Here is a 26945-nt window from a genome sequence, read left to right on the forward strand (position 1 = left end):
TTATTGGCATATTTAATTTACTTATAATTCCCTAATAAAGTGGTATACTATATACTCGGTATGTAAATTATATGCTTCTAGAGGGTCTGCTCAGAACCAAGTGTTCTACCAGGAAATCAATCATAAAACATTTTGAACAGGAAAAGTTAGTCAAGGGTTATCTAGAATGAAAGAATACATCAAACGCTTTAAACGCAGTCAAAGAAACACATACAGCGCAGGATGCCGATGTTTTAGTATTGTAATTTCAAGTGTTAATTTCAAGAGACTGATCATCAAGCTGTAATCATACTGAAGGTGCTCCAAGTGACGGTGCAGTGAGAAGTGAAAATCAGTGAGCTGTAGCAAAATATAACAAGGTAGTACAAGAATAGATAAGAATTTACACTATGTACATTGGGCCCATACCCATTGAGTTTTTGATCAAAACAAATAGTGAAAATGAGCGTTTGAATATGATTATTTGGCAGCCAATCCTGTGGGTTGGCCCATACAGCGTCGATGTTTCGACCCTTATTAAGGTTAATCGTCCGGGTCTTCAGCAGGACAAACATATGGTAGACACCTAGCCTGATAAATCAGGGACGTACTTCAAAATAGAGAGATTTCTTAGGGAATTCCTTCAAAAGTGTCCTGTAGGAACAAAATGGCTGAACAATCACTGCGTTCTAAAAAAAAAAAAAAAAAAAAAAAAAAACTCCATTTGTGTGGGTGCTTCTCCTCGCCATATGTATGTTCAACGGTTCTTCACCAAAGGGGTATTCGACCTCCAAGGGTAAGCACAACCAAGCTTAATCCAATTCTTGTATCTGGCTTGTGCTCCATCGTGGATGGCCATATGTTTCGACTTTGACCCGGTCTTGTGCTAAAAGCTGTCTGCGGGTGGCCCTTCGATCTTTTAGGCACTAGATTTTTTTTTAAACTTTAACAATTCATAACTCAGCTCTACTGATTGTTTTTTTGTCATTTTGTTGTCAAATAACGTATTACTTTTACTCTGTTTTTCTAAATTGGTGTGGAATTTTACTTGTGCTGTGTTTTTACTTATTATGAGAGAACTGTGAGGATGAAGATTATCACTTACCTGGTTCCTTTGTGGGATAGATTTTTTTTTAATATGTATCTTCTGTAGTTAATTTTTGCTATAATGGTGTATTATGCCTTTTATGTGATTAATACTCACCTAAACTTTAAACTGTAAGAGAAACAGGTGATCTATAGGACAGTCCGGGTGTGCCAGTTAGTGATGATTTTAGATTAGTGGAGAGACAGTTAGTGTTGTGGTGATGAATATGGAGTGGTAACCACCGGGATCATGTCTGCATTATAATGATACCTGGTTTTGCTTTCACCATGGTGGAGTCTAGTGGGGGTCAAGTAGGCTTTGAGCAGCAGTAGCCAACTGCTTCTTATTAACATGGTGCAGCGATAGCCTATTTTTCTGCTATTTTTAATATAGTCATTACTTTGGGGATAGATGTCCTTAATGTTTTATCTGTTAGAGTTTTCAGGTGTTAGAGCCACTCGACCCCAAAAGTTGAAATGGTAGGGAAGGAGTGTCCACAGCTGTTTGGATCTATATAAATATAGGTAGGGACAGATGTGATATGACAAAGCCACAATACATACATACATATTTACAAATTGTTTCTGTAAAATAATCATTCAGTCTCACAGGAAACCACGATCAGTGGTGGCCCCAATGGTAGTAATACCACACCTTGTTAATTCCACATGAATAACTCTTTTGCGTGGCCTGGGCTAGTGTAGTGTTAGTCCCAACAGAGTTGTCTTCCACTTGTCTTGCAGTGACTTTTGAAATTCAGAACACTACTTCAGCGTTTCCGTTTAAGGTGTTTATTGAGTGGGCTATTTTATTTGCTAACTGTTTTTCTCTCATCTTGGACCCAAAAGCTTTTCGAAAGTTGCACTAAGCCCTTTATGAAAGAACTCAGAGTTCAAAAATGTATTAAAACGTACCCCTGAATGCCAGCATAGCACTTACTGTAATACACATGAACGACTCCTGCTGAGCCTTGGGAGGAAAGTGCTAAGTTTTGAAATAATGGGGCATAAGGGAAGGCTTGCCATGGTTTCTTGCCCTTGGCCACATATCCGAGTTATGATGGGTGGTCAGGAGCACTTCACTTAGCTCAGTGACACGCTTTAACAAGAAGCAAGATTTGAGCATTCTAATTGCATTGTTGCCCTTAAAAGTTACTGCATTCTAGTGTCAACAAAATCCACCATTCAGCCCAGCGTGTCTCCCATTTTCTAATATGTCCCCACACGCACACGCTAAACAGCATTTTTTAAGAAGATAATCAGAAGTTTACCTCACTGCTACAAACAAGAAATATGTGAAAAGGGTAATTTTAGATCATTTGGATTCCTCACTGCTACAAACAAGAAATATGTGAAAAGGGTAATTTTAGATAGTTTCGATTCATTAGTTAAACGCCTGTTGACTCATTGACTGGTAAGAGTGTTCTGTGACTCTGGACGGCTTCATCGTGCAGTCTCTAATCCCCTCTGACATGTGCTTTAAGCCAAAGAAATCTTCCAAGAAGCGCGAACCGATCCACGCCAGCACGGCAGGCGAGGCGATTGAAAAGATGTTGGAACAGAAGAAAATCTCCAGTAAAATCAATTACGATGTGCTGAGGGACCTGAACAGCAAAGGAAGCAGCACACCAAAGCGGGCGGATGACAGCACGGATGAGAGCAACTCCAAGAAGCTGTCAAGGAGAAAATCTCCTGGCAGCCGAAACCTAGGCAGCCCCATCAGCAGTGTGAGCAAAAGGTACGGTGCTTTTCAGTTAACCTCATTAGTTGGGTTGTGTCCTTGTGTTTGCTTTCACATACACATGGTCTGCTGCTGTTGGTATGGAGATCTTGGAGCCCTTTCTGCAGAGTTTTGGTGTATAGTTGTGTATTATAATCGATTTGGGGCCTCTACAAGAGGTATGAAAGGGCTTTGGATATGCTACCGTACAATCCAATATTATGATGTGATTCCTTTCCAATCGTTTATATACTATACAGATTGACAATTGTAATATTCTCTAGAATCTTTTGTTATTGTCGTAAGTTTTTAAAATATATATACCAGAAATCACCATGACTTGACCTGACTGACCACCTTGGTGTAGAGTAATTGCTGTGCAGAGTAATGGGCAGAAGGTCATCTGTGTGTTTCTACCCTATTTGTGCTCCTTTCTGTCTCCCAATCTCTGGATGCTGTTTTCCCTGGTTTGGTTGTGACAGAAGACTCGCTGATATGCCGCTAACTCTGATCAAGCCTTTGCTTGTCGCGCAGTATGAAGCATAAGTGGCCTTTATTGCATGTGACATCCAGACGTTTTGTTGAGATCTGTAGATGTCACTTTTTGTCTCACTTGCCCCAAGTTGGTTTCCGGCATGATGGTAAATTGAACTGCCATTTTTTCTCTTAGCATTTAACAAGATCACGAGATACCCAGTATTGTAAACTAGGATCCTTTTCAGGATTTTATGTTGAAATATTTGATGGAATATCAACCGTTTTCTCAATACATCACTGTTCAGGGTTTGTTTCAAATGGCTGCTTTGACTGTGTTTTTTGTACATGTTTGTGTAGCCTAAGCAAACATGGTGTACATTTTTAGTCTTTGGCATATTCACAATCTAGATAATAAGTGTATCTGGCATGGCTTATGCACTTTACTTTTGCTCAGAGGTGTGTGAAATAAAGGTCACGGGGCTGCTGCAGTCCTTTTTACTTGTCATCTGCTCTCTGTTGTATTACAGAATGATATGATGCATGGTCAAATTGAAACAGACTGTGTAAGTGAAGTACTTTTTTATAGACATCCAGTATTTTGTAATTCTGCTATACTTTCCTATATTCGCACTAAATCTTACGGAACCACTATTATGTATATATTAAGTTTAAGAATTAATTACACCTGTAGTTATTTTATAAATATCGATGTAGCACTAAAACCCATTACGGCAACAAGTACTTTGTTAGTGTGAGCTTCCACTTTTATCTTAATTATTCCAGATTGACCGAACAGAGGGTTTGTGGGTATTTTCTGAAGACTTTTTGGATTATTTGGAGAGTATGAGAGTTAAGTATGCTCCAGATGGCTTTGATTAACTTTTCGAAAAATGTGACTTGTGCATTAGATTTAATTAGGAAAGTTAGTTAGATTTGCTCTTTCCTAATTAGTTTATCCAAACATAGCCTGAAAAAGTAATAAAATACCAGAAGACATTGATGAAAGAACCACCCCGGTCAGTATGTGCTATCAATCACCAAGGGGGGAGGACGCATGGGTAACATTTTATTTTTAAGTGGGCTTTGCCGGTGTTATGGATTATATAGCTTTATATGCTGGTTTTACCCTCACCATTTCAACGAGTCTTGGCCCAGTTATAATAATGCACTTTATGGCCCTTACCCTAAAGCCAACCATATGGATTTTGCCCAATATATTTCTCCAAACATATTGTAACACTACTTTCAGGTACATGAACTGTAGGGACCTTGGCCTCGATGGATAGCCATTTTCAAGCCTTGGGTGTCTTTTTGATTGATGCCATCCTAATTTATATGTACTGTTTCCTGCATTTGTAAAACCGCACAGCTTCCATCCATTGAGATAGGGATATAGTTTCCCGTACCCACAAAAAGACCAATCAAATTGTCCTACAAATAACAACCTTCTGTCCATGCTTGGTATGTCTGTCAAATTGTTTACAATCACCTTAAATTTTCCTTTAATGAATTGAATGGAAATCAGAATTGTGCTTCCAAGGTTCCTAAATGGTTTTTACTCACAGATGTCGAGTATGTAAATGTATACATATTCTAACAGCTTGCGCATGTTTGTGACATTTCTTCTCAAGTTTTTAAACGCACCTTAATGACCCCAGCTTCTAGTCAGTAACATTAAGCACAACAAAGGAATAAAATATTATTTGATACAAGATCATTGTTAATGTGTCAGAGCAGCATGTCCTATCATACAGAGAGGAAGAAGTGAATGAACTAGAGAAGCTATACATTCTCATTACAAGGCCAGTTGTTGAAAATGTTAGAAGACTTAATGAATCCATGTGACTGATAAGACTAAAATAGAAGCATGTAAGACCAGTCCTCCACGCAGAAATACTTTTAGAACATCTTTGAACTAAGACATTACCCAGTGGGTTTACAAATATGTGACATCTTTATTATCTTCAGAGAAGTTCCAGAGATATAGCAGATTTCAGTTAATTTTCTAAAAGTGTTCAGAGTGCTGGATAGTTCTTTTTATCAAAATGGGCAAAAGACTTGCCATAACAATAAGATGCGATACACGCTATTATTGATGAAATCAATATGAATATAGCATTTCTAGAGAACAAACAGCTTCTGAAAGGCATCGGTAAACAGGCACAATAATTCCGATTTCCAAACATTGAAAATTTAAACACTCCAAGAATGCATTAAGAATTTTTCAGCGATAATGTATATCCCCACTTAAACGGGACCTTTACAATGAAATACCTATGCATTATTGTAATGTCTGGGTTGGTCTGAAAGATTTTTTCTTTCAACATTTTTTTATTAACTCCTCAGACACTTCGTCGAGTGATCATCGTAACATAACATATAACATAACGTGTAGTTATAAAGCACACGTTCACACAGAAGGGTATCTTGGCGCTGAATAACAGATGTTTATTGTTACCTAACTAAATGGTACTCATTTTATCGACCTCAGAAGGATGAAACGCTGACTGGGACCGCCGGGATTTGAACCTATGACCATGAGATCAAACACAGGCTCCTACAGTAGACGGATTAGTCCTCTAAGCCACCAGACCCATGAGACTGGTTAATCTACAGAGAATGAACAACCTTGAAATCCCCAAAAAGATGCATCTTTTTCGAGAAGACATTGAGGACTTGGAAAAGGATGCAAAAAAGAATAATAATGCAAACAGGCGAAATACAGACACGTAGACGAAGTTACAAACTTTAGTAGCTACATCAGAAAATAGTCCAGTGGACAACATATCAAACATAAAACTGTCAAATGAAGAATTCGCACTATTGTCAAATGGACTGTCGTTTGTGCTGACACAACTCAATGATCCTAACAGTCTGACAATTTAAATATTGGAGTTTTTCTGTAAATTCATCTTAAAGGTTTTTGGGGTTTTTCAAGCAAAAAACAGCAAGTGAGCATCACATAAAATTGGGTTAAAAGTAAATTCTCTCTTTAATCGTTCAGCTTATCTTTTACCACCAGGCATTTCTGTATTTGAAAAAACTGTCCTGCAAGTACTCGACAAACTGGATTATGAAAGTCTGCATTCTCGCCCAAATTTGAATTTAGGCTAAGGTATCGCCATAAATCCAGAGCCACAGTGATCAAAAGCACAATGATTTGCACTTCTGAGATATACTAAAATGGAACACAACAGAACACTACAGAAAAATTGAGAACTATCCAACCAAAGACATCTAAGTTCATGTCAGACAAAAAGTAATTGGCTTATTGGAGTCCTGGTAAAACAAAAAAACACAAAAATATTTCCTATGATGCACTTCATTTATGTTCTGCCTAAAAAAAATCACATAGATTTAAATACCTCTATTGGATACCCAATCATATTCGTATGTGGCTCAGTATTAAACCCCTTGTCAAGGTACATCAGTATATTTAACAAGCTTTTGGTACCCACAACCACAACATTTGTGAAAGACACTGTAGACACTACTATCATCTTACTTAATATCAAGAAGGGAAAGGATTCCCTCTATGCCCAGGGAAAAAAACGATACGATCGTTAGAAGAGTGGTTATGGTGGTCAAACATAGCCTATTTTCCGTCAGAAGGCTAATACCAAGAAAAAGATTGTGTTAAGATTGTTGACAGAAACACACCAATTTTAGCCACCATAGATTTCTCCACTCTTTAACCTAACACCCCCAATATGCAGCCATTGTAGTGATAGCAATATATTGAGAGAAACACACAAGACCACATTCCATGCTCCTCCATTTCCTGTTGGAAAAAGCTAGAATGTGTATGTGCTGCAAATTGATCATGCTTCAAGCCAATACCTGTGTGGCCATAAGCTGCTGTATTCAGCACAAAATGGCTAACCTGTTCATTGCTGAATTCCAACAGAGATGGTTGTATAGTGACCATCCACGTAAGGAGCAAACCATGATATGGAAAAGATTCCGGAGTGATTTAGTGCCAATGTGGCATAGCTCAGAAGATCTTTCATGCAAGGCTGAATGCCTGTACAAATTACATCAAATTCCGAATCCGTTTCAGTTAGAGCTGGATCAGTTTTCTAGATTTATTTGCCTACAATGATAATTATATTACGTTTTTTGTACAGGAAATCAACAGACAAACACCTTATTTGACTATTCCGGCAACCACCTACCAGCGCATGGGATAATGTATCTTATGACAGTCCCAACCAATCACGCAGAATTGTTTAACCAAAGAAGCCTATGTTACTGACACTCAGACACTCGTGAATGATTAGAGAACAGAGGATAATCTAAGAAACTGTTGAGAGCTGCAAAAACAGGTGTGATACTCCCTAGTGAAAGCTTGCAAACCAAAGGCGTTTGAAGTACATTGGTGTGTGTAACAACATTTGTATATGCCACAAAACAAGAAAAAAAAATTAAACTAACAGAAATTGGCCGATCCTCAACACACTAGACCCACCACGTCAGAGACCAACACCTGTTTTAAAAAGGAATAGAAATCTGAATAATGCCCTACTTTATATATACTCAAACCAAGACCAAAAAGATTGAGGGACTCCTGCCCATTGAGTGTCACCAGTGATGTGGCAATTGCTCTGTATATACCCAAACAATAATATGTCCTTCAGTTGAGTAGCTAGAATTGAAAGTATGCCATAAGGAGGCCACAAAATGTTGCTCGTAATCTGTAATTTATGCCATTGTTTGCCCATATAACAAAATGAATATTGGCAAAACTGAACACTTCATGAAGAAAAGGATCATTCAAGTTGGGAAAAGGATCATCCAACTTACATTTATGATGAGATGCCAGATATTTAATGCAGCGCTAGTGGATCAGTTTTCCATGAGACGTCACTCTGAATAGAGTATTAAATGGACTGTTTTACACAAAGCCAGGATGGACAATAGACGAAGAAAGTGAAATTAATATTGTTTTTACATTAAGTACACAGTAGCTGAACAATTGAAATGGCACAAAAAATTCAATGTTCATGGCATGTGTAGCTGTGTATACTCCTGCCATCTGGTGTTGGGCTTGGACGTTTGTAGGTCCTTTAAAGAAGTCTTCCAAGTCACGACTCTTCCTTTTATTGGTGATGCACATGGGCATTGGCTCCATTAGTGGACCACCGTTGAGTTCAGCCATGTCTCCACCGAGTTCTGAATCGAAGCCTCATGGTGATCGTTTTCGAGCCAGTTGGTAAAACGATCAGTGCATCCAGTACCCTTTCGGTATCTCTGCACTCCTCGCCCAACTCTGCGACCGAATCTACTCGACGACCTGCACGGGGCTTTCACTGTTTTTGGGGCCTACTCTATTGTCTTCTTCCCCGAAAATGTTCAGTCCTTGATCGAAAGGACTGCAATCCAGAACTGTTCACAGTGTTGAGCGAGGTATCCCTGCACAATCCTCCACCAGGTGTGCAACCTCTGTCTGTCCCAGGAGCACGACAAGGCCTCCTGCTCCAAGTGCTTCGCTTTCTGCTTGCGAAAGACACTGCGCTATTGAAGTGATCAACGCCCGCTTGAAGACACAGTGGCAGAAAGATAGCACCCCCAACCTATTCAGAGACTGATACGTTGAGGAGGAACCACAGTAGGGATGATTGGCCGAGCAGCCTCTGGTTTTCAGTGCTGAGGCATGCTAGCTCTCATACTCCAAGATTGAAGAACCCAAGACGACCCTCAAGGTCAAGCCACAGAAGACAGTGACTGTGAGTACACCACCACTCACACTTTCACCTGCCTGTCATCGAACTGAGGTCGAGCACCGTCCCCTCCAAAGGGTCAGTCGTTGAGCCCTGAATCCCAAGCTTCCGGTCCACCAATGCCAGAGGGCCATGGTCGGCACCGAAAACACCCTTTGGATCCAACACGATCCAGACTCCAGCGCCGAAACAGCCGTAGAAGACCTGGCTCCTGGTACCGGCATCACCTTCATCACAGACAGTTTCTTCGTGGCAGCAGATCCTTCGGCACTGGCATCGTAGACATTGAAGCTATCTTCACCTCAGAAGACTGTCAGTGCCCCACCACCCATGGCACCAGCGACTCAGAAATCAAGTTTGGCACAGAATCGCTGAGTGCCCTGTCCTCCACCATATCATATGATCAGGAGTTGGGCCGTCATAGAGCCCCTCCAAGGCTCGCTCAACACCAGGCAGAAGCGGGCCCTCATCCACCAACCAATTGGCAGAATCGTTACCCAGCCTCCGCCAAAGCTCAAGTCCCTATTCCTTACAAGAGGAAATGGACTTTTGAAGAAACTCCTGACCTGGAACCTCAACCACCCGCCAAAGTGAAGAGGCTTCAGGTTGGAGGCATTAGCCCTTTACCACCCAGTCTTGTCGTCATCCTCCTTCTCCCTTTTCGTCGTCCCCTTCTCCCCTCTCTGCATCACCTCAACCAAATGGAGCCCAACTGATTCCCCAGAAGGTTCCCAACGCTCTTCAGGTAGCCACTGGATACCAGTGACACACCATTTGGCCCGCAGTCACATCATGACCCTTGGGACGTTTTCAATACCTACCCACCCGGGGAAATTGATCTTGACCTTTACCCTGCTAAACCAACCCTGTTGAATAAAACAACCTTTTACCATGAGGTTCTGCATCGGGCTACTGCCTTTCATAAGGTAGGGATGCATAAGGACAAGTAAAAGATTAGGATTTCCTCATGGAGATGCTATCCTCTACCCAGCATTCCATATGGTTCCGCTCTGGACAAGAAATGCAAATCTTATCCATCTGATCCAGCATACATCAAGGGACAACTCTCTCTGGACTCCCTCGTAATCCATATGGCCTATAAGCGTGCCAACACCCAAGGCACCAGCGATGCAACTCCACCAGACAAGGAGAGCAGGAAGATATATGCAACCGGTAAACTGGTCACTGCTCAGTCACCGACCCTTGGCATATATCCAACTCCGTCAGCCTGCTCTCTGGGTATGATCGGCACACTGGGACGAAATGGAATCTCTCTGACAAGTTCAAGAAGTGAAGCCATGAGCTTGTTTCTGAGGGGAAGCTCATTTTCATTACCACCATTCAGTGAGCCCTTGATGCCGCTATCAGAGCCCGGTATAAACTACAGCATCTTACTTTGCCGCCATGCTTGACTGCGTGTCTCTGGCTTCTAGCCAGAGCTACAGCAGCATCTGTTCAACCTACTCTTCGATTGGGAGGCTGCATTTTTAATTTGTTGTACTCGCTTTTTCACTCGCTAGAACTGGAACTGTTGTTATCCTTTTGCACTCGCACTTGGCACTTTGGTTGTTCCCTACCTGGCACGCCTCTCCCACCTGCAGTGACCCACCGCTCCTCTCCCTGGTCCACCACAGGTTTTCCCGATTGTGTGGAGGGAAACGGCGGCACAGCTCTTCCCTTCCGAGCAGGAGGCAGGGATGGAGCCTCAGGATCAGCAGTCTAGCTGCTTGGCCTATTTGAACTTATGCATACCCCGACGCGCAGCGGACGTGTGCAGCAGGCGCACCGCTTATGTGCTGAAGGCGCCCCAAAGGCAAGCCTGTCTGCGCCCGTCTGCGTCCGACCGGGGCCAGCGGTCATACCCCTGTCTGTTTTTCCTCAAGTAAACGCCTTTACTCTTCTGGCCACCTCCTATGACTAAGGGGGGCTGTCCATGAAAATTGTTTACACTCCTTATCCCTAATCAAGGACAATTTTATCTGTCCCACTGCTCTTTTAAATTCTGTCTCACTTTTAAACCCCAGACCACTTCTCGGAACCCCACACCTTATATGTTCCTACTAAACTGTAAGTCTCTACCCAAACACTCAGCTGAAATCTCTATTCTACTAGAAGAGGAACTCCCTGGTGCTCTGTTTTGAACCAAAACGTGGCTTAACAATGAGTCTGAGCCTGACCTTGTACAATCCCTCCCCCCCTGGTTACCACATCCAGCGGAAAGACGGCGAAAAATTCAAAGGTGGTGGCATTGCCATTATACACAAAGGTCAGTTCAAATGCCGCATTACAGCCGACCCTCTACCTGACTGCGAGAATCTCTCTTTTTTTATCAGTTTCTCGCCTATCCATACATTCTCAGTCATATTATTCTATCGTCCACCTAGAGCCCATGGACAACTTTGCTAATCTAGCCAGCTCCCCTTCCAACTTCACGATATTAGGAGATCTTAACCTACATCTATATGACCCAGCGAACTCAGCTGCCGCTGAGTTAGTCAGAAATCTCAGCATTTCAGTTCAAACAAAGAGTTTCTGTTTCCACCCACTTCAAAGGTCATCTACTTGACCCTATCTTCACTAATAGTGAGGAACTATCCTTCGGGGTTTCTATCCCTCTGCCATGGTCAGACCACTTTTTGATTCCCCTGTCATGGGACATCACGGGACCACCCTCCTCACTAAGCAAGGTCAGTAGCTAGGAACGCATGTGGTCTAAACTTCCACTAGAACAATGGGTCTCAGTTCTTGAAGCCACCAGGCCTTTTTTTTAACCGAACCCCACAACTTCCAATGATAAATTTAACAAATGGATTGAGTCCTTTCTAGACCATGTTCTCCCCAAAAAATCCACCCGCAAAAAAATCAGGACGAACACCTTCCAGTGGTACTCCCCTAAGCTCCGTGAATATAAACAAGTCTGTAAAAGACTAGAAAGAAAATGGAGAAGGGACTATGCGGCATCAAGCAAATTTAAATATAGGGGTGCCATCAAAATCTATCAGGCTGAAATTAAATCCGCGCAAGGCTCCTACTATGAGGAAAAAATCAGCCTTGCGTCCAATGAATTGCGGGAAATTTTCCGCATCGCAAAGACTCTTCTCAGACTCCCCTCCCCACAAGCCCCCACTGATGGTGCCCTCGCCCACTGCAACAAACTGGCGGAATATTTTCATTCAAAAAATTCAAGACCTATATATCACCTTCCCACTCGTGGCTTGCCAAAACGAACTGTCGCTTATGGATATCACTCCTCATTGCACTAGGCTCGGTTAGAGGAAATCCCTTTGATGGACCTCAAGTCCTTAGAAACCATCTCGGCCCTTGTAAAATCGGGCTGTCCCAGAGATCCAGCTCCCCCTCATGCTCTGAACCAAGCCACTGGAACAATTCTTCTAGTGATACTGGAACTGATTAACTCCTCCATCTCTACTGGAGTAGTCCCTCCACCTTGGAAATGTGCCATGGTCAAATCACTACTCAAAAAGCCCGATCTTGACCCTGACCTCCTGGGGAACTTTCGTCCTATTTCCCTCCTCCCGGCGATTAGTAAGATCCTTGAAAGACATGTTAATTCAGTCCTGTCCAGGTTCTTAGAGTCCCACAACCTTCTGCACTCCTCACAGATTGGTTTCCGGCCTCAACAGGCGACAGGAACCGTTGTCTTAGTGGTGGTTGAAGAGTCCAGCAAAAATTCTGGACCAAGGAGGTACAGCGGCCATCATCCTCCTGGACCTCAGCGGCTCATTCGACACTGCGAACTACAACATCCTGACTCTCAGACTCAGGAGTCTTGGAGTGTCTGGGGTGTCATCACCTGGTTGCAGTCGTTCCTAGAAGATAGGTCTTTTCAGGTCTTCAAAGTAGATAACATCTCTTAAGTGTGTGTCTCTCAGCTGCGGTGTTCCTCAGGGATCATCACTGAGACCTGCCCTGTTTAACGTACATATGAGCCCACTGGCTGAGGTAGTCTGTCCATTTGGTATAGAGATAGTCACATACGCTTATGACACGCAACTAGTTGTGGCCTTAAACCACCCAGAGAATTCATCTTCCGGCCTGGACCCCTGTTTGGGGAAGGTGGCTAAGTGGACGGAGCTCTCCTGCCTGAAACTGAACAGAGAAAAGACGAAGCTTATGCTCCAAGGCAATTCTCCAATCTTCAATTCAGGGTTATTGTGGCCAAACTGCTCCTGCCCCCAAAAATCTGATCAAAAGTCTGGGCATGTGGCTAGATCGCTCCCTGAATTTTGAGCATCAGGTGGCAAAACTATCATCTTCCTGTTATGGCATTCTTAGGATGCTCTGTAAAATCCTTCCTCTTCTTCACTTTCTTGCTAGAAGATTAATGGTCCAGGCTCTTATTCTCTCCCGCCTAGACTATGGGAATGCCCTCTATCTAGGAGCTCCTCGAGCTACCACCTCCAAGTTACAGATTGTTCAAAATTGTGCAGCTCGTCTGCTCCTCCAGATCCCCTACCGGAAATCCGCTAAACCAGCATTGAAGGCTCTTCATTGGCTACCTGTATCGGAGAAAATTAAATTTAAGGCTCTATGTATCGTCCATAAGTCCTTCTGGGGGAAAGGACCACCAATTATTCAATCTATTGTTTCCCCTTATTGTCCTAACAGAAGTCTCCGCTTGGCCAACCTCCTTAAGAAGTGCGGGTGCTCATTCTCTTATATCGTCGCCAAGCTTTGGAATGCCCTCCCTCCTCACGTACGTCGTGAGTCCAATCTTCTGTCCTTCCAGAAACTCCTTTAAACTTGGCTTTTCCAAAACCCCGCCTAGTAACCGGTCTTCTCTGTAAGCTGCTAATATTAGCGCTGGGATGTCTCCGGGTAGCTACGCCCTTTATACATATTTTTTGCATTCATTCATTCTTCGAACTGCAGGTTGACTAGGTGCTCTAAAAAATAAAAAAGGACACGTATCAGGAAGACTATGGGGGCTCTCCAGACTCCTTCCTCCCTGGGGTACTTTTCGGAGTCCCAGCACTAAGGGAGTGCCAAGACTACCTCACCGTAGCCACTGTCTCTTATCAGAGGCCTCAGCAGCAGCAAACCTCTTCTAAGGCCTATTCACTGGGAGCGTAGAGGAAAAGGCAGAGTCGCTAATGGAGCCATCTTTGCCAACAGTGACTCACTTTCCCTTCCTACTGATCACAATACATCTTTCAGGAGCAGACTCCAGGGGTTTCTGGCACGTGCCAGGAGATCACCTCTGGTTATTGGGTTCTCTCCATCATAGGGCAAGTCTACTGTCTAGAACTCACTGCAAAACATCCAAACATCCCCCACAGATACTTTTTTCCCATAACATCAGCGCCTCGTTCGAGAGGAAGTATAGACTTTAATTTTCAAGGTGGCCATAAAGCCTTTGCCGCTAGACCAATGTGACAAAGTAGTGTACTCTCTGTACTTACTTATCCCCAAGTAGGACGTTTCCCTCCTCACTAGCCATGACCTCAGGCCCCTCAACAAATTTAACCTCTCAGAGCACTTCCTCATGGTCACGCTCCACAATATCATCCCCCTATTAGACCAAAGCGACTTCATGACCACCCTCGACCTGAAAAACGCTGCTTTAACATCTCCCTCCACCCTGCACATCGCCAGTACCTCTGATTCTTGGTAAGTGCCCAGCATTTTCAATTCATTGTGTTAACCTTCGGGGGTTACCACGGCCCCCAGGGTGCCCACAAAGTGACTTGCTGTAGTAGCCGCCCATCTATGCAAGAGCAGCATCCATGTATTCCCTTAATTGGATTACTGGCTGATCATGTGCACAAACAAACAGCGCTTGGCTTATACCCAGTCCACCATAGATCTCTTGCATGATCTAGGGTTCACCATCAACATTGTAAAGTCCCACCTTCAGCCCCATGAGGTTCATCCCTTTCTAGGGGCAGTTCTCAACTTAGTCATCGAAAAGGCTTATCCCAGCGAGCCACAAATCCAAGCTTTCCAGTCGTTTCTGCGCCTTTTTTTAGCCAGATCTCCAAATTACAGTCAGGACCGTCATGCGCCTCCTCAGGATGATGGTCTCCTGTATTGCCATAATTTCCCTGGCCAGATTGCACAGGTGTCCATTGCAGGAGTGCCTAGCAGCACAATAGTCACAAGCAGAGGGTCACTAGGAGGAACTAGTGTTGGTTTAGGCCAGCACCCATCGCTGTCTGCAATGGTAGAACAGCAACTATATTTGGAGGGCTGGCCCTTTGTAGACTCAGTGCTGCATGTGACAGTCGCCACAGCTGTTTCCGTAAGTGGGCGGTGGGCACATTTACAGGACTTGACCATTCAGGGCATTTGGGCACAGCGCCAGCTGAGTCTCCACATCAACCACCTGGAGCTACTGGCCATCCAGTTATCACTCAAAGCTGCCTTCTGCCACATTTACCACTAGGTTGTCCTTATCCACACAGACAACATGAAAGCTATGTACTACCTTCAGGAGCAGGGAAGCAGTCTGTCACCACAGTTGTCCGTGTTAGCTCAGGACATTTGGTGGTGGGCACTTCACAATGTCCACCTTCTGGTGGAGTATTTGCCAGGATTGTACAACAACTTTGCAGACCTGCTCAGCAGGATGCAGCAACCAGTCCACGAGTGAAAACTCCACCACAAGCCCAACTCCCGTACTTCCATTAATGTGTGATTCCCAAAGCCAGATGCCCAAGCTTCCCCTCCAGGTTTCCACACGTGTGGTCCATGGGCAATGCTCTATGGATGAACTGGTCGGGGATATTTGCCGATCCTTTTCCAACTTCCAATTTTCCTGTTTGTGTTTCTGCAACTTCGGCAAACATTCCTCACTCTGATTCTGGTGGCTCCAATGTGGTCAGGCTACCTTGGTTCCCCATCTTCTCGACCTCTTCCTTAGTGCCCTACAAAAAGCACCCCAACCAACAAGACCTTCTCACCCAAAGCCAGGGCACAGTCAGGCATCCGAACTCCAGGTAGCTCAATCTCACAATTTGGCTCCTGAAGTCCTAGAGTTTGGCTACCTCAATCTCCTTCTTAAATGTATGACCATCTTCAAAGAGGTCTGCAGACCCACAATGTGAGCTTGCTATGCAGCCAAATGGAAAAGATTTGTTTATTACTGTCTCCCTAAACACATTGACCCTCTCAATCTCGCAGTCGAAGACATAGGGCCTGCTTTATATATTGGCAGAGAGGATGCTCTGTCACAACAGAGACTGAGTTCCCTCCCTGCTAGTATAGTGGTCCGTCTATCAAATGTAGTTGTGGGCGGACCTTCAGTTTGACCGTGGCAGAGACCATGCTGTCTCTGCCTTGATAAACCTTCTCCAATGACCCTGGGGAGTAAGGGCTATCTGAGAAATGGCTTCATGTCTCCCCAATCACTTTAGATTGGTGGACATGTAGGCATTCGTTACTGTTCCTTACCGCTAAGTAAAAACTGGCAGTAAGTAACAGTAAACCCATTCTAATGCTCCCCTTGCCATGGGTAAAAGTCAAAAAAGAATGCAGGTAGCTGCAGGGCAGCATCCTTCAGGCTTAGACCTGCAGCAAACAGTAAAGTGTATTGACAGGAACTGCCGTGACGGCGGTTCATGCCAATCATTTTAGGAGTGACTGCCTCTTTGGCGTTCATTCATAAATCAGGTGGGTGGCCTCTTCACCATGGGGATGGAATAATTTACACCATCTCCATAGCAGAATGGCGGGTCGTCTGCTTAAATATAAATTAGGGCCATAGTCTGCTACCTTCTCCATTTGTAAAACCAACTTCAATTAGATGCAGTTTACGCCTATCAGCAGAACAGGGAACACAAATCACTGTTTAGGATTCATGTTGTTAATACCGTTATGAAATGTCTCAAACTGATCATTCCACCCTGGGTACCCCATGCCTCTGTATGGAACCTCAACATTGTACTCACACAACTTATATGCCCACCTTTTAAACCCCTTCTCGCATGCCATCTCCGGTTTCTATCTTGGAAGTTGGCCTTCCATTTAGCCATAATCTCTCCCAGGCGTGTTAGTGAGTTTCTCTCTCACCCTACAAGAACCCTTTGCACCAGTACACAGTCATAAGGTCCTCCTTAGGACAAATCCAAAATTCCTCCTTAAGGTAGTATCCTCTTTCCATCTTATTCAAACCATCTAACTATTGGTATTCTTCCCACACACCAATTCTGAAGCAGAGAGGGTAGTTCATATGTTGGACATTAAAAGAGACCTCATGTACTACACTGACTGGACAAAACCCTTCCACAAAGAATAACTGCTTTTTATCTGTCTCAAAACCAAACAAAGGCTGTGCTCTCCAAAGCAGGCATGGTTGGCCAAATGCATTCAAACCTGTTACACTAAAGCCAATAGGCAATTACTTGACCCACCCAGACTTCACTTTACCCTCAAAAAGGGGGCATACATGGCTTTCCTAGGTAACACCCCTAAGCATTACTGTGTGGATATGTTGGCTCACCAACAAGCTAATGTTGGCCTGGCTGTTGTATGCATACTTTTTCAGTCCTCTGCAACATGCTCAAGCTAGCGGCCGCTTATGGGAGAACTTCTTTACAGTCTACGCACAGTATGTGTATCTACAGCTCCATATGCCACAAACAGAAATGTTTACAATTTGCATGCGCCCACCCAGCCTCCCCGGAAGTCTCGGGTAGTTGCAGATATCTTTCCTTCTTCTTTGTTTGCATGGTCGTTTTTTTTTCTCTTTCTCTCAGCTCCATGTCCAGGGCTGGACTGGGAGCCGAAGTCGGCCCTGGTAAACTGCTCGTCCGGCCACTCTGAGGGGCAGGGGTGGGTGCGGCCGAGCTGTTTGAAAGGGCCGATTTCGGCCGATTTTGTTACGGGGGACGATATTGCTGGCCCCCGTTAACCAGAAACAGCCGGTGCCCGCTACGGCCAGTCCAACCCTGTCCATATCAGCCTCAACCACCATGTGGGACTAGCAATCTACCAATGGAGGTTATGCCCATGCACATTGCCAGTCATAGGAGGAGTCACTATACCTTTTGACTCAAAATACTTTTTTGAAGAAAAACAACTTGCACACGTCTGAGCCCAACACTAGAAGGCAGGAGTATGCACAGCATGTGAATGTACAGCACTATGCCACTAACAGATGCTTACGGAGTAAGCAACAGTTTCCTTATTCTAACACAAGGACTCATGTCTTTGTGATGCTGATATATGACAATCTCTATTTTATCTTTAAGGGTGCGCAAAATATACCATTCATTCTGAATTTACAAACTCGCCTGGCTATGATTAACTATCCAGCAGACAACTGACCTACGTAATCATGCTTCATCAACATGGCATCCTAGATATGTTTTTACATCAAAACACTCGCATAAAGGAAGACACCAAGTAATGGAGCGCATTTGCAATATTAAAACACCACACAAGAACATAATCACTGAAGACTTTCTCTCTTCAACAGCAACTATGCATGGTAAGTTAACAGCCATAATGAAAGAGAAAAGAACAGCCCTTCATCATACACAGGAACGGTACTAACAGGCTCCGCTTTCCTTCAAGCCAGGCATGGCTGGGAGCATCAGTAGTTCTAATACCCAAAAGGATGCACAGATGAACTACAAAGCCTGCTGAAACCGAGAAGCGAGTGCATGAAACAAAAGAGATAGAGATTTGAACACAAGAAAGTTAAGTCCCTTCCCACACAAGTTCTCAATTATTAATATACTGTACATACATGCTTGCTCATTGATCCACTTATAATTTCATTATTTTTAATACTGTAAAAAAACAGAAGCGGCATGCGCCAGATTTCAACTGAGTTATATATGCCATCACTGATACTAACTGCAACTTCATCAATCAATACAATTTTATATTTTTTATTGGTGTCGATTATATAGATTATATGTGTACAATGTGTGGAATATTGTATTTGTCATAATGTGCTATTTTAACAAAACAATTAAAATAGTTAATAAAGGCGCAATATTAATGCTACCGGATCCGTGTAACTGATCCGTGTTTCCTGTGAGATTGAATCATTACCATATTAATAACACGAATGGCTATGTGTTATATTTTTACAGCTCTTAGGACGAATTTAATAGTTATTTGTTTGCAGTTGGTAATGCTCGTGACACTTTTAACCAACTTAGTATTGATATAGAGAAGATTAGATTGTCCAGTAGTGTAGCATTGATGTTTAGGTAATGTGCCTTATGCTGTTCTTTGACATTGAAAGCACTTATTTCAACATTTCTGCCTGGTACTTGATGAGAAAAAGGAATTTAACATTTTCTCACTATTAGTTATTTCAACCTCCAGATATAATTGGCTACCTTTGCATTTTTATAAAACTAGCAATTTTATCTGACTATCTATTTAAATATGATGCACCTCATGTAGAATTCGGCTTTCACAAACTCTTTTCCCCCCTGTAGTCAGGATTTGAATCGAGCAAGCTTGAATGCAAAATAATGAACACAATTTGAAGTTCAATGTTGAATTTTGCCTGCTGGTATTGTAAGCAGCCTAAGTCTCAACAAAGAATGTATTTTCTTACGTGTTAATTGCTCGTCTGGAGTTGGTTGATAAAATCACTTTTATGTATAAGAGAATATTAAGTTCCTTTTCTGCACATTACCAAAGATATTCCTTGGGAGAAGGATAATCAATGTCGGCAGGAAGAGACTTGTGATATCTTTATAACTCTTTAGAGAGTGATTTCAGAAAGTTAAGAATTTGGAAAGGCTATTTTTGCTTTCTAAAGATAGAAATCTGTAGCTTGTCTTCGATGTTTACAACCACCATCAGAGTTCGCTGTAGCCCTTGCTCAGTTTGGGGTACAGGTGTTTTGCAAATACACATGTACATGGTCACTGGGTTATCAATGCCACTCTTTTGAGCTTCAGACCTTAAATTGGCGTTTGGTCTTTCTTGCCTGTCACAATTCAGCACTTTAACTTAATCCCCGTTAAGTTCTGGCTGAGTCCTTATCTTATTTGTTCATTCTTGGAAAGCACTGCCTTTATACACTCAATTGAATTTGCCTGTTGGAAGGAAGTGATTTGTTGTTTTTGGGATAGTTAACCGACTTTTTCAAAACACAAAAGATGCGTCTCAGACTTTTCAGTGAGTTCACAATGTAGGTGTGAAGTCCAAGAAACATTCATCCTGGCAGTAGTTTTATGTATTTGGAAAACACCTCACTGATTTACTTCCCCGTTGGCTCACTCCTCAGTGGAAGAGGTGGTTGTGGGGCGGGCCTACTCTAGTTATTAAATCGCTCTGAAACCTTTGATTTTCACCATTGTTCGTACAGTGCTCTCATTGGTTCTTGTAGATGGTCTGAAACCTCGCAGCAGTGTTTACGTGAGCAAGAGAGGAGAGATGCAAACAAGAGGCTAAAGAGAGACCTCTTAATGGCATTATTCATGCAGTATTATATTTTGATCTACATATAATTCGTCTTAATTGATTTAGGATAGTCCTAGGACCATCTGTCACTTACAGCCGCTCAAAATGTAATAGGCACTTTTTAGCTCACTGGGCCCCATTTGCCCTTTCTTACATCCTCTCTCTGGATGACGCTTAGATTAGGTGTATATAAACCTCTTCCTTCCAATAGAATGCAAACTTGTGCTGCAACGCCCACATTGGCTGGATAACGAGGTGGGAGGGACCTGATTTTCACAGGTTGAGTCTTCACTGTGCTTCTAAGCACATGTAGAACACATTGACAAGAAAACACTTGTCTAGGAGATGAATAGGGCGTTTGAGGCATGTTGAACGTGGTGCGCAAATTTTCAGGTATATGTGTGTGCGCATCTGTTTGTGTAGGGATGCTGTGCGTGCTTCTTTCTGCTTTTGTAGCTAGTACTAACAGCTCCTTTACTCATGATTTGACTTCAGAGTATTGGTACATGGAATACTGGGGTGTATCTTGCCTTTCCGGGCGGCGCCCAATTACAGTGCATTTTGGCAAATCACGTAATACTGGATAACTTTACTTCCCCCGCCATTAGGATTTGTGTCCCTCTTTCTGCCTCTAGTAAACTTTGTGAGTGAAGTATTGAGTGGCCTTAAAATATAACTTATTTGCACATTCAAAAAAGTTTGTAGCAACATAAATGGAATTGTTGGTATTCAGAACAAGGACTGCAGGAATGCTCAGAAGCTCAATAGCTCTAAGATAGGACCAATTTTATGTTTGTTAATGTTTGTCAGTAAAGTTCTTTAAATGCTGTTTTCTTTAACAGCATTTATTATGATGGAAATAATTGCAAGTGCTACATATTTTTTGGAATGTGACCAACGCTGATTTATTTGCATGTGAATGAGTAAATTAAACGCTGAACATCTGTTTTTAATCTGCGATTTTATCAGTTGTGATGTATCCATTACCCTACGCCCCCACTCCTTTGAATAAAACAGCGGAATAAATAACTATGAGGGAAAATTATTTGACGAGCCCTTGGAAAATAAATCATGGAACAAACGTGGAACATATTGGATATAGTTAGAGGAAATAATTTAAAATACATTGCCAGAAATCGTATTACATCATCTGAGTGTGTAAAAACGGACAGAATTCAGATCAGTGGAAGATTCGGACGTGTATGTGAAATGGGTGAGATTAGCAAAGGACCACTCAGAATTGAAACAGCCAAACTAATAATGAACATGACAATGTAACGGACTCCTGGGTGTAGGGCCAACATTTTGACAAAATATTTTCGGCCTAAGATTGGCGGTTTTCTCATTATACACAGTTTGGGTCTTAAAATGCATTTATTTCGAGTTTTATATAGCTCTCTAGACAGGAGGGAAAGTATGTATTTTGGGGCTCAGGGTATTCTTTTTGCGTGGAACCTGTGCCTAACTCTACTAATGCTTTCTACCCCCACACACCCTCCTGCCAAGGAGGAGATAAAGACCTTGAATAAAGCTCAGATCGTGGAGCTGAAAGTCATTATGACCATGAAGGCGGGCTATAGAACAAGCTTACTTTGAGCCCAGGCTTACAATGAGAGCAGGTTTACATTGAGGGCAGGCATGCACTGTCAACCCATACCAGCCAAAGGTCACTTCTTCATATGAAGTTATTCATAATAACTGCCTTGAGGTACAAGGGTCTTGTGAGAGGAAACTCAGCAGATGGCCTTTGGACTGCAAATAGTGAGTTCCCATAGTAAAATATCTATTTTGATCTTTCAGTGTAAGATGGGAATTAATAAGGCTTCACAGACATCTCACTTTGTCTACGGCCGTAGCAATAAAAGTTGTGGTAAAGAACATACTTTGAGAGAAGAAATTCTCTGACTCAAAAAGCACATTTTTTGATACACCTAATCGCAGTGCATTTACGTTTTTAAAGGTTCAGCAGGGCTGCTTGAGTATTGGGATCTGGAGTCATTAAGAGCGTTATTTATATTTGTATAGTTACAGTTGGTGTACGCAATCTGATTCTGAGAGGCTCAAAGAGATTTGATGCATGTGCTTAATAATACTTCACAGCACAAAATGCTATCTTTGGTACTTTGTGGTTGTAGAAGATCACATGGCAGAGTGGCTATTTAGATGTTTGATTGGCTTTCTTGCAATAAGGTTTAGATGTACTTTGTAGTTGCCCTTATCAGTGCAGTAGCAGAATGGCCAGTGCTTAATTTGAGCCGGTGGTTTCCAGTGCTCAGCACCGACACTTAATTGTCAGCACCGGCACTTGGGACAGCCTGCCACAGGGTAGCTCTGTATTGGTAATTTAGAGATGACCACAACAGCAGTTAATTATTAATGTTATTTCATAAAAATAAAAATATTACTATTACCTACTGCGCAAGCCATTCTTATAGCTTTGAGGGCCTAAAATAGTCCAAATTGTCACACTTGTAGGAGTGTGACGGTTAGTAGTTGTGGTGTTACTATTATTGGCAGCATAGCAGGGCAATGAGTGTTGGAAGCCGCAGCGGCCTCATGACATGAGCCCTGGCACTTAACTTTTTACAAATTAAGCACTGAGAATGGCACTACGAGTGATTTTGACTTGATTCATTCATTTCTGTTCCTCTTTATAAACAAAATGGGATTGCTTGTAACCTAGATGGAGGCCTTCCTTCTTGATGAATTTTGCCTAAGTTATTTGCTATATTGAATCGACTACAAAATTGTATTCATAATGCTGTTTGGGTTTGAGGTGCAGAATGTATACAAGAAAGTGTTGCTATGGGAAAAAAGATTGTTTGGTTATTAATCAACATAAGGTTTTAGGTATTCTTAAACTAAACAGTGGACATATCAGTCTTTTGTGTTGACCATTTTAATGAAGCAAGATTTAGTATATCTCTTACTGAGGACCAATCATTCTGAGATGCAAAGGTAAATGAATTGTATTAAAGTGCTTTTAATAGATAATCCAGTGTACTAAACATAGTTTAGCGCATACAAAATTGGTACAGATGGGGCATAAAATTTCAAGTAAAATGCTACTAGCCCTACTGGTCAATTAACTTAATAAAGTTATTTTGATATATGATTTCCACTTTAGTTTGTTTTCTTAAAGCAGGTGTAAAATATACATTGTATATACAGATTTTTTTGAATTTAGGACAATTATTCTATGCTTCATTTTCTTCATGTGATCTAGTGGCGTTGGAGAGGAGTCACTCTAATGTATAAGGGTGCTTGCGGTGTCCATTTAGATGAAAGCCTGACCTGCAGATTCTTAGCCAGCATCTCTGACCATTCAGATGTGATTTTGACATATGACTGTACCCAGCACTTTTAACTTTTCAGCCAATAGCCTCATACATAACTGAATCAGAACCAGCCCTACTATCATTTCAGAGGCAAGTCTGTCATATTGATAACCCTTCCCCATACCCAACACCCTCTCGGAAGTGATCCTGGCACGTGACTGACTATTCCTCAGTCCAGCCAGCCGGTAGTCTGGTGACTTGAAAGTGATTATGCTCAACTCTGTTGAACCAGACCAGTGGTTGTAATACTGCCAAGTTATCCATGTGATTCGACCCCTGCACCTAGAGCGGGCCTTTTAGCAAGCAGTACTCTGCTTTCGGGGACTTGTATTACTGCTGTTTTATAAACGAAGTGCAGGTTCCATAATCTCTCCATGTGAAGTGCTGTTGGCTAATCAGTGACAACTTGCTGCGACTCTCAAACTTACCCGAAATGAGATTTAGGGCACCTGTCACTTACCAACCTTTCAGAGCCGTGTGCTGGACAAGTAGTCATGCATGTAATAAATACAAATTATTGTATTGTATTGTAATTGCATTTTTATAGCGCTTTCTACCCCTGATGAGGCGTTGAAGCGATTTTTGTCGAGTAGTACGCTACTCCGGATCCCAAAGGGATTAGTGGTAAATTAGTATAGTGAAATATGAAATTAATTTGAGCGGTGGACATGTTAGTCTGTTATTTGGATTGAAGGGGTAGTGGCGATGGTTGAAGAGTTAAGGGTTTGGATTTATATTGCGCATGATACCCCTGATGAGGTGTTTAAGCACTTTTCGGTGAGTAGCACGCTACTCCGGAACAAAAACAGGATTAGTGGGTAATTAGTGTAGGGAAATATGAAATGTATTTGAGTGGTGGACATGTTAGTCTGTTATTTGGATTGTAGAAGGATAGAAGAGGGAAGGGTTTGCATTTATATAGCACTTGCTGCCCCCTGATGAGGTGGTGAAGCACGCTACTCCGGAACCCAAACAGGATTATGTTACTAGCAATACAGTTCGACAAGTATTCCCTAACTACATGTATGGATTGTTGACATTAAACACCAGCAATAACTTTGTAGCATTTGTTACGGAAGCTTTTCATTCAGGTGTTGACTGAGTCCTTATCAGCACATGGAAAGTGAATACAGAGAAGAGGTCAGATCCAGGGCACTGAGTGTTACTCTCAAAAGCTCTGGGTCTGCAGAGTTTCCGAAGTTCATAGGGACACAGCTACTGGCTAAGTCAGTTGCCAGTTCAGATGAATAAAGAGGCCAAGAACGCCTGTCTTAACTTAATCATTCATTGTTTTCTTTCGGATATAACCCATATAAGCCAGCAATGCAAAACGAATGTGTCTAATTCACGCACATTTGATACAATTTAAAATTGACTTCATTATAGACGCCAATGCGAGAGGGCGAGGAGGATTCCGAGACCCAAGAGACTGCCATGTGTTTTAAGCTCTTAGACTCTTTGCTAAGGTGTGCTTAAACATTAAAGCAGCCTTTTTGGTTGTCTCCTGAAATCGCAAATAATAATTGTACTTTTAGTTCATGATCAGCTGAGGATCACATAATGCTCAGGCGGGCCCAGAGAAGCCCATGTAAGCCTTTCATTCTTAGTAAAGCAATCCCCCATAGGAGTTACATTACCTTTGATCCTATTCCAGGCAAGGGGCTCTTGCTTCAGTGCTCAGTTGATTATACAACATGGTTTAAGTAGCTAAGCTTTTTATCTCCTACTTGAAATAAAAATAGCATTAATGTATGTTAGCAGGAACCCCCCTCCCCTCTGTTTAGGCTTCGTTATTTTTCTTTCCCTGCAGCTGCTTTACTATGGCCTAAACTTGTTTCTTTATGACTATAACTGACCCTTGTGCCAACAAGATAATCTGGTGTGTAAAAATAGACATGCGTGGTTGTATTAGGACTTGAATTTCAGCACATTCTAAACAGCCTTTGTCAGTGTTGTCTTCTGAGAAATAGCAGGAGTTTCGGCAGTTAAAACGTAATTTGATTAACTAGATTGAGCTTGCTCAAATGTAATACTTTGCTGGAAAGCCTCAGATTGTCTCAGAATTCTTGATGAGCTAAATGTATCTAATGACACGTTTTTAAAAAAAATCGGTTTTGCATTGTTTACAGTGTTTTTCCTTGACCTTGTTATATCTACATTTTATTAGTGTATTTTGATAGTTGTGCCAATTGGTTGCTCGCTTGAAATGTTGCGCCCAGGTTCGCATCAGTAACTCTACTGCCACCTGCTGGAGATTCCAGCCTTGAAATAAAAGACTGGCGTTGTTGTCCTTTCAACCTGTTTGTGTTTGCCTTGTGATAAAGTCATATTTGTGAGGGTAAAAGACTATATGCCTGACCCCAGACTCTGGCTTGTGAGAGTATACTAGAGTTTTGCAAAACTGTTTATTGAGCAGTGGAACTTTATCACCGAAAAATAGTTGTGATATGTATTGCAGTAAACTATGTGAATGTATATCTCACAAACAAATGACCTGTTGGCTCTGAAATACCGAATTCCTATTCGCTTGGAAGTAAATGTCATATTAAACTGTTGCTTATAGCTAGTCACTTCATCCAGTACTTTACCATTTAGCCAGATATTTAATGGAGGACTTGGACGATAACAGATCTGCATTGTCTTAGTTTTCGATGTATTCATTTTGACATTGGTCGTAACATACTCATACATTTCGTTTAAGGACCTCTGATGTCCAACTTTTGATTGGCTCGTCAATACTACGTCATCTGTGTACGACAGATGTGAGAGTGTTAAATTTCGCATGTGCGGCAGATAGGAGTTAGTCTGGTCAAGCCGAGGTGTCAGGTCAGACATGAACAAATTAAAGAGGTGTGGCGCCAGGACGCACCCCTGTTTGAGGCCTTTGTTTGTGACCAGTTCTCTTAAGTCTTGAGGCATCACCCAGCTTGACTCTTATCCAGGTGTTTGAATAAAGAAGCAATATTCCTTTCAGTATTCTATCTGGGATGTTCCAGGCTCTTAATTTTCTCCAAAGGCTTCTTCTATCTACACTGTCAAAGGCCGCTTTCAGATCGATAAGGCAGAGATGTAATTTTTGCTTGTTGCGTTTGCTTTTTTCTGCTATTAGGGAAAGTGTTATGTTTGTGATGGATCCAATCCCTTTTCTAAACCTGTTTGGTTGGCCGGAACCATGTTGTTCGATTCGGACCAGTCAGCCAAATCTTTAAGGATAAGAGAAGCATAGTACTT

General features: G+C 42.3%; 1 protein-coding gene across 2 annotated transcripts in view; it reads left to right on the forward strand.

Annotated features, from left to right (window-relative positions):
• Positions 1–26945, forward strand: part of BRF1 (BRF1 general transcription factor IIIB subunit) — a 1136639-nt gene that overhangs the window by 983991 nt on the left and 125703 nt on the right. For both annotated transcript variants that reach the window (XM_085626219.1, XM_085626218.1), the window contains exon 15: positions 2550–2803. In XM_085626219.1, the coding sequence (XP_085482345.1) occupies positions 2550–2803 (254 nt within the window). The remainder of the gene's footprint in view (positions 1–2549; positions 2804–26945) is intronic.

Source organism: Triturus cristatus, chromosome 9 (assembly GCF_964204655.1).
Source record: "Triturus cristatus chromosome 9, aTriCri1.1, whole genome shotgun sequence".
Classification (NCBI taxonomy): Eukaryota; Metazoa; Chordata; class Amphibia; order Caudata; family Salamandridae; genus Triturus; species Triturus cristatus.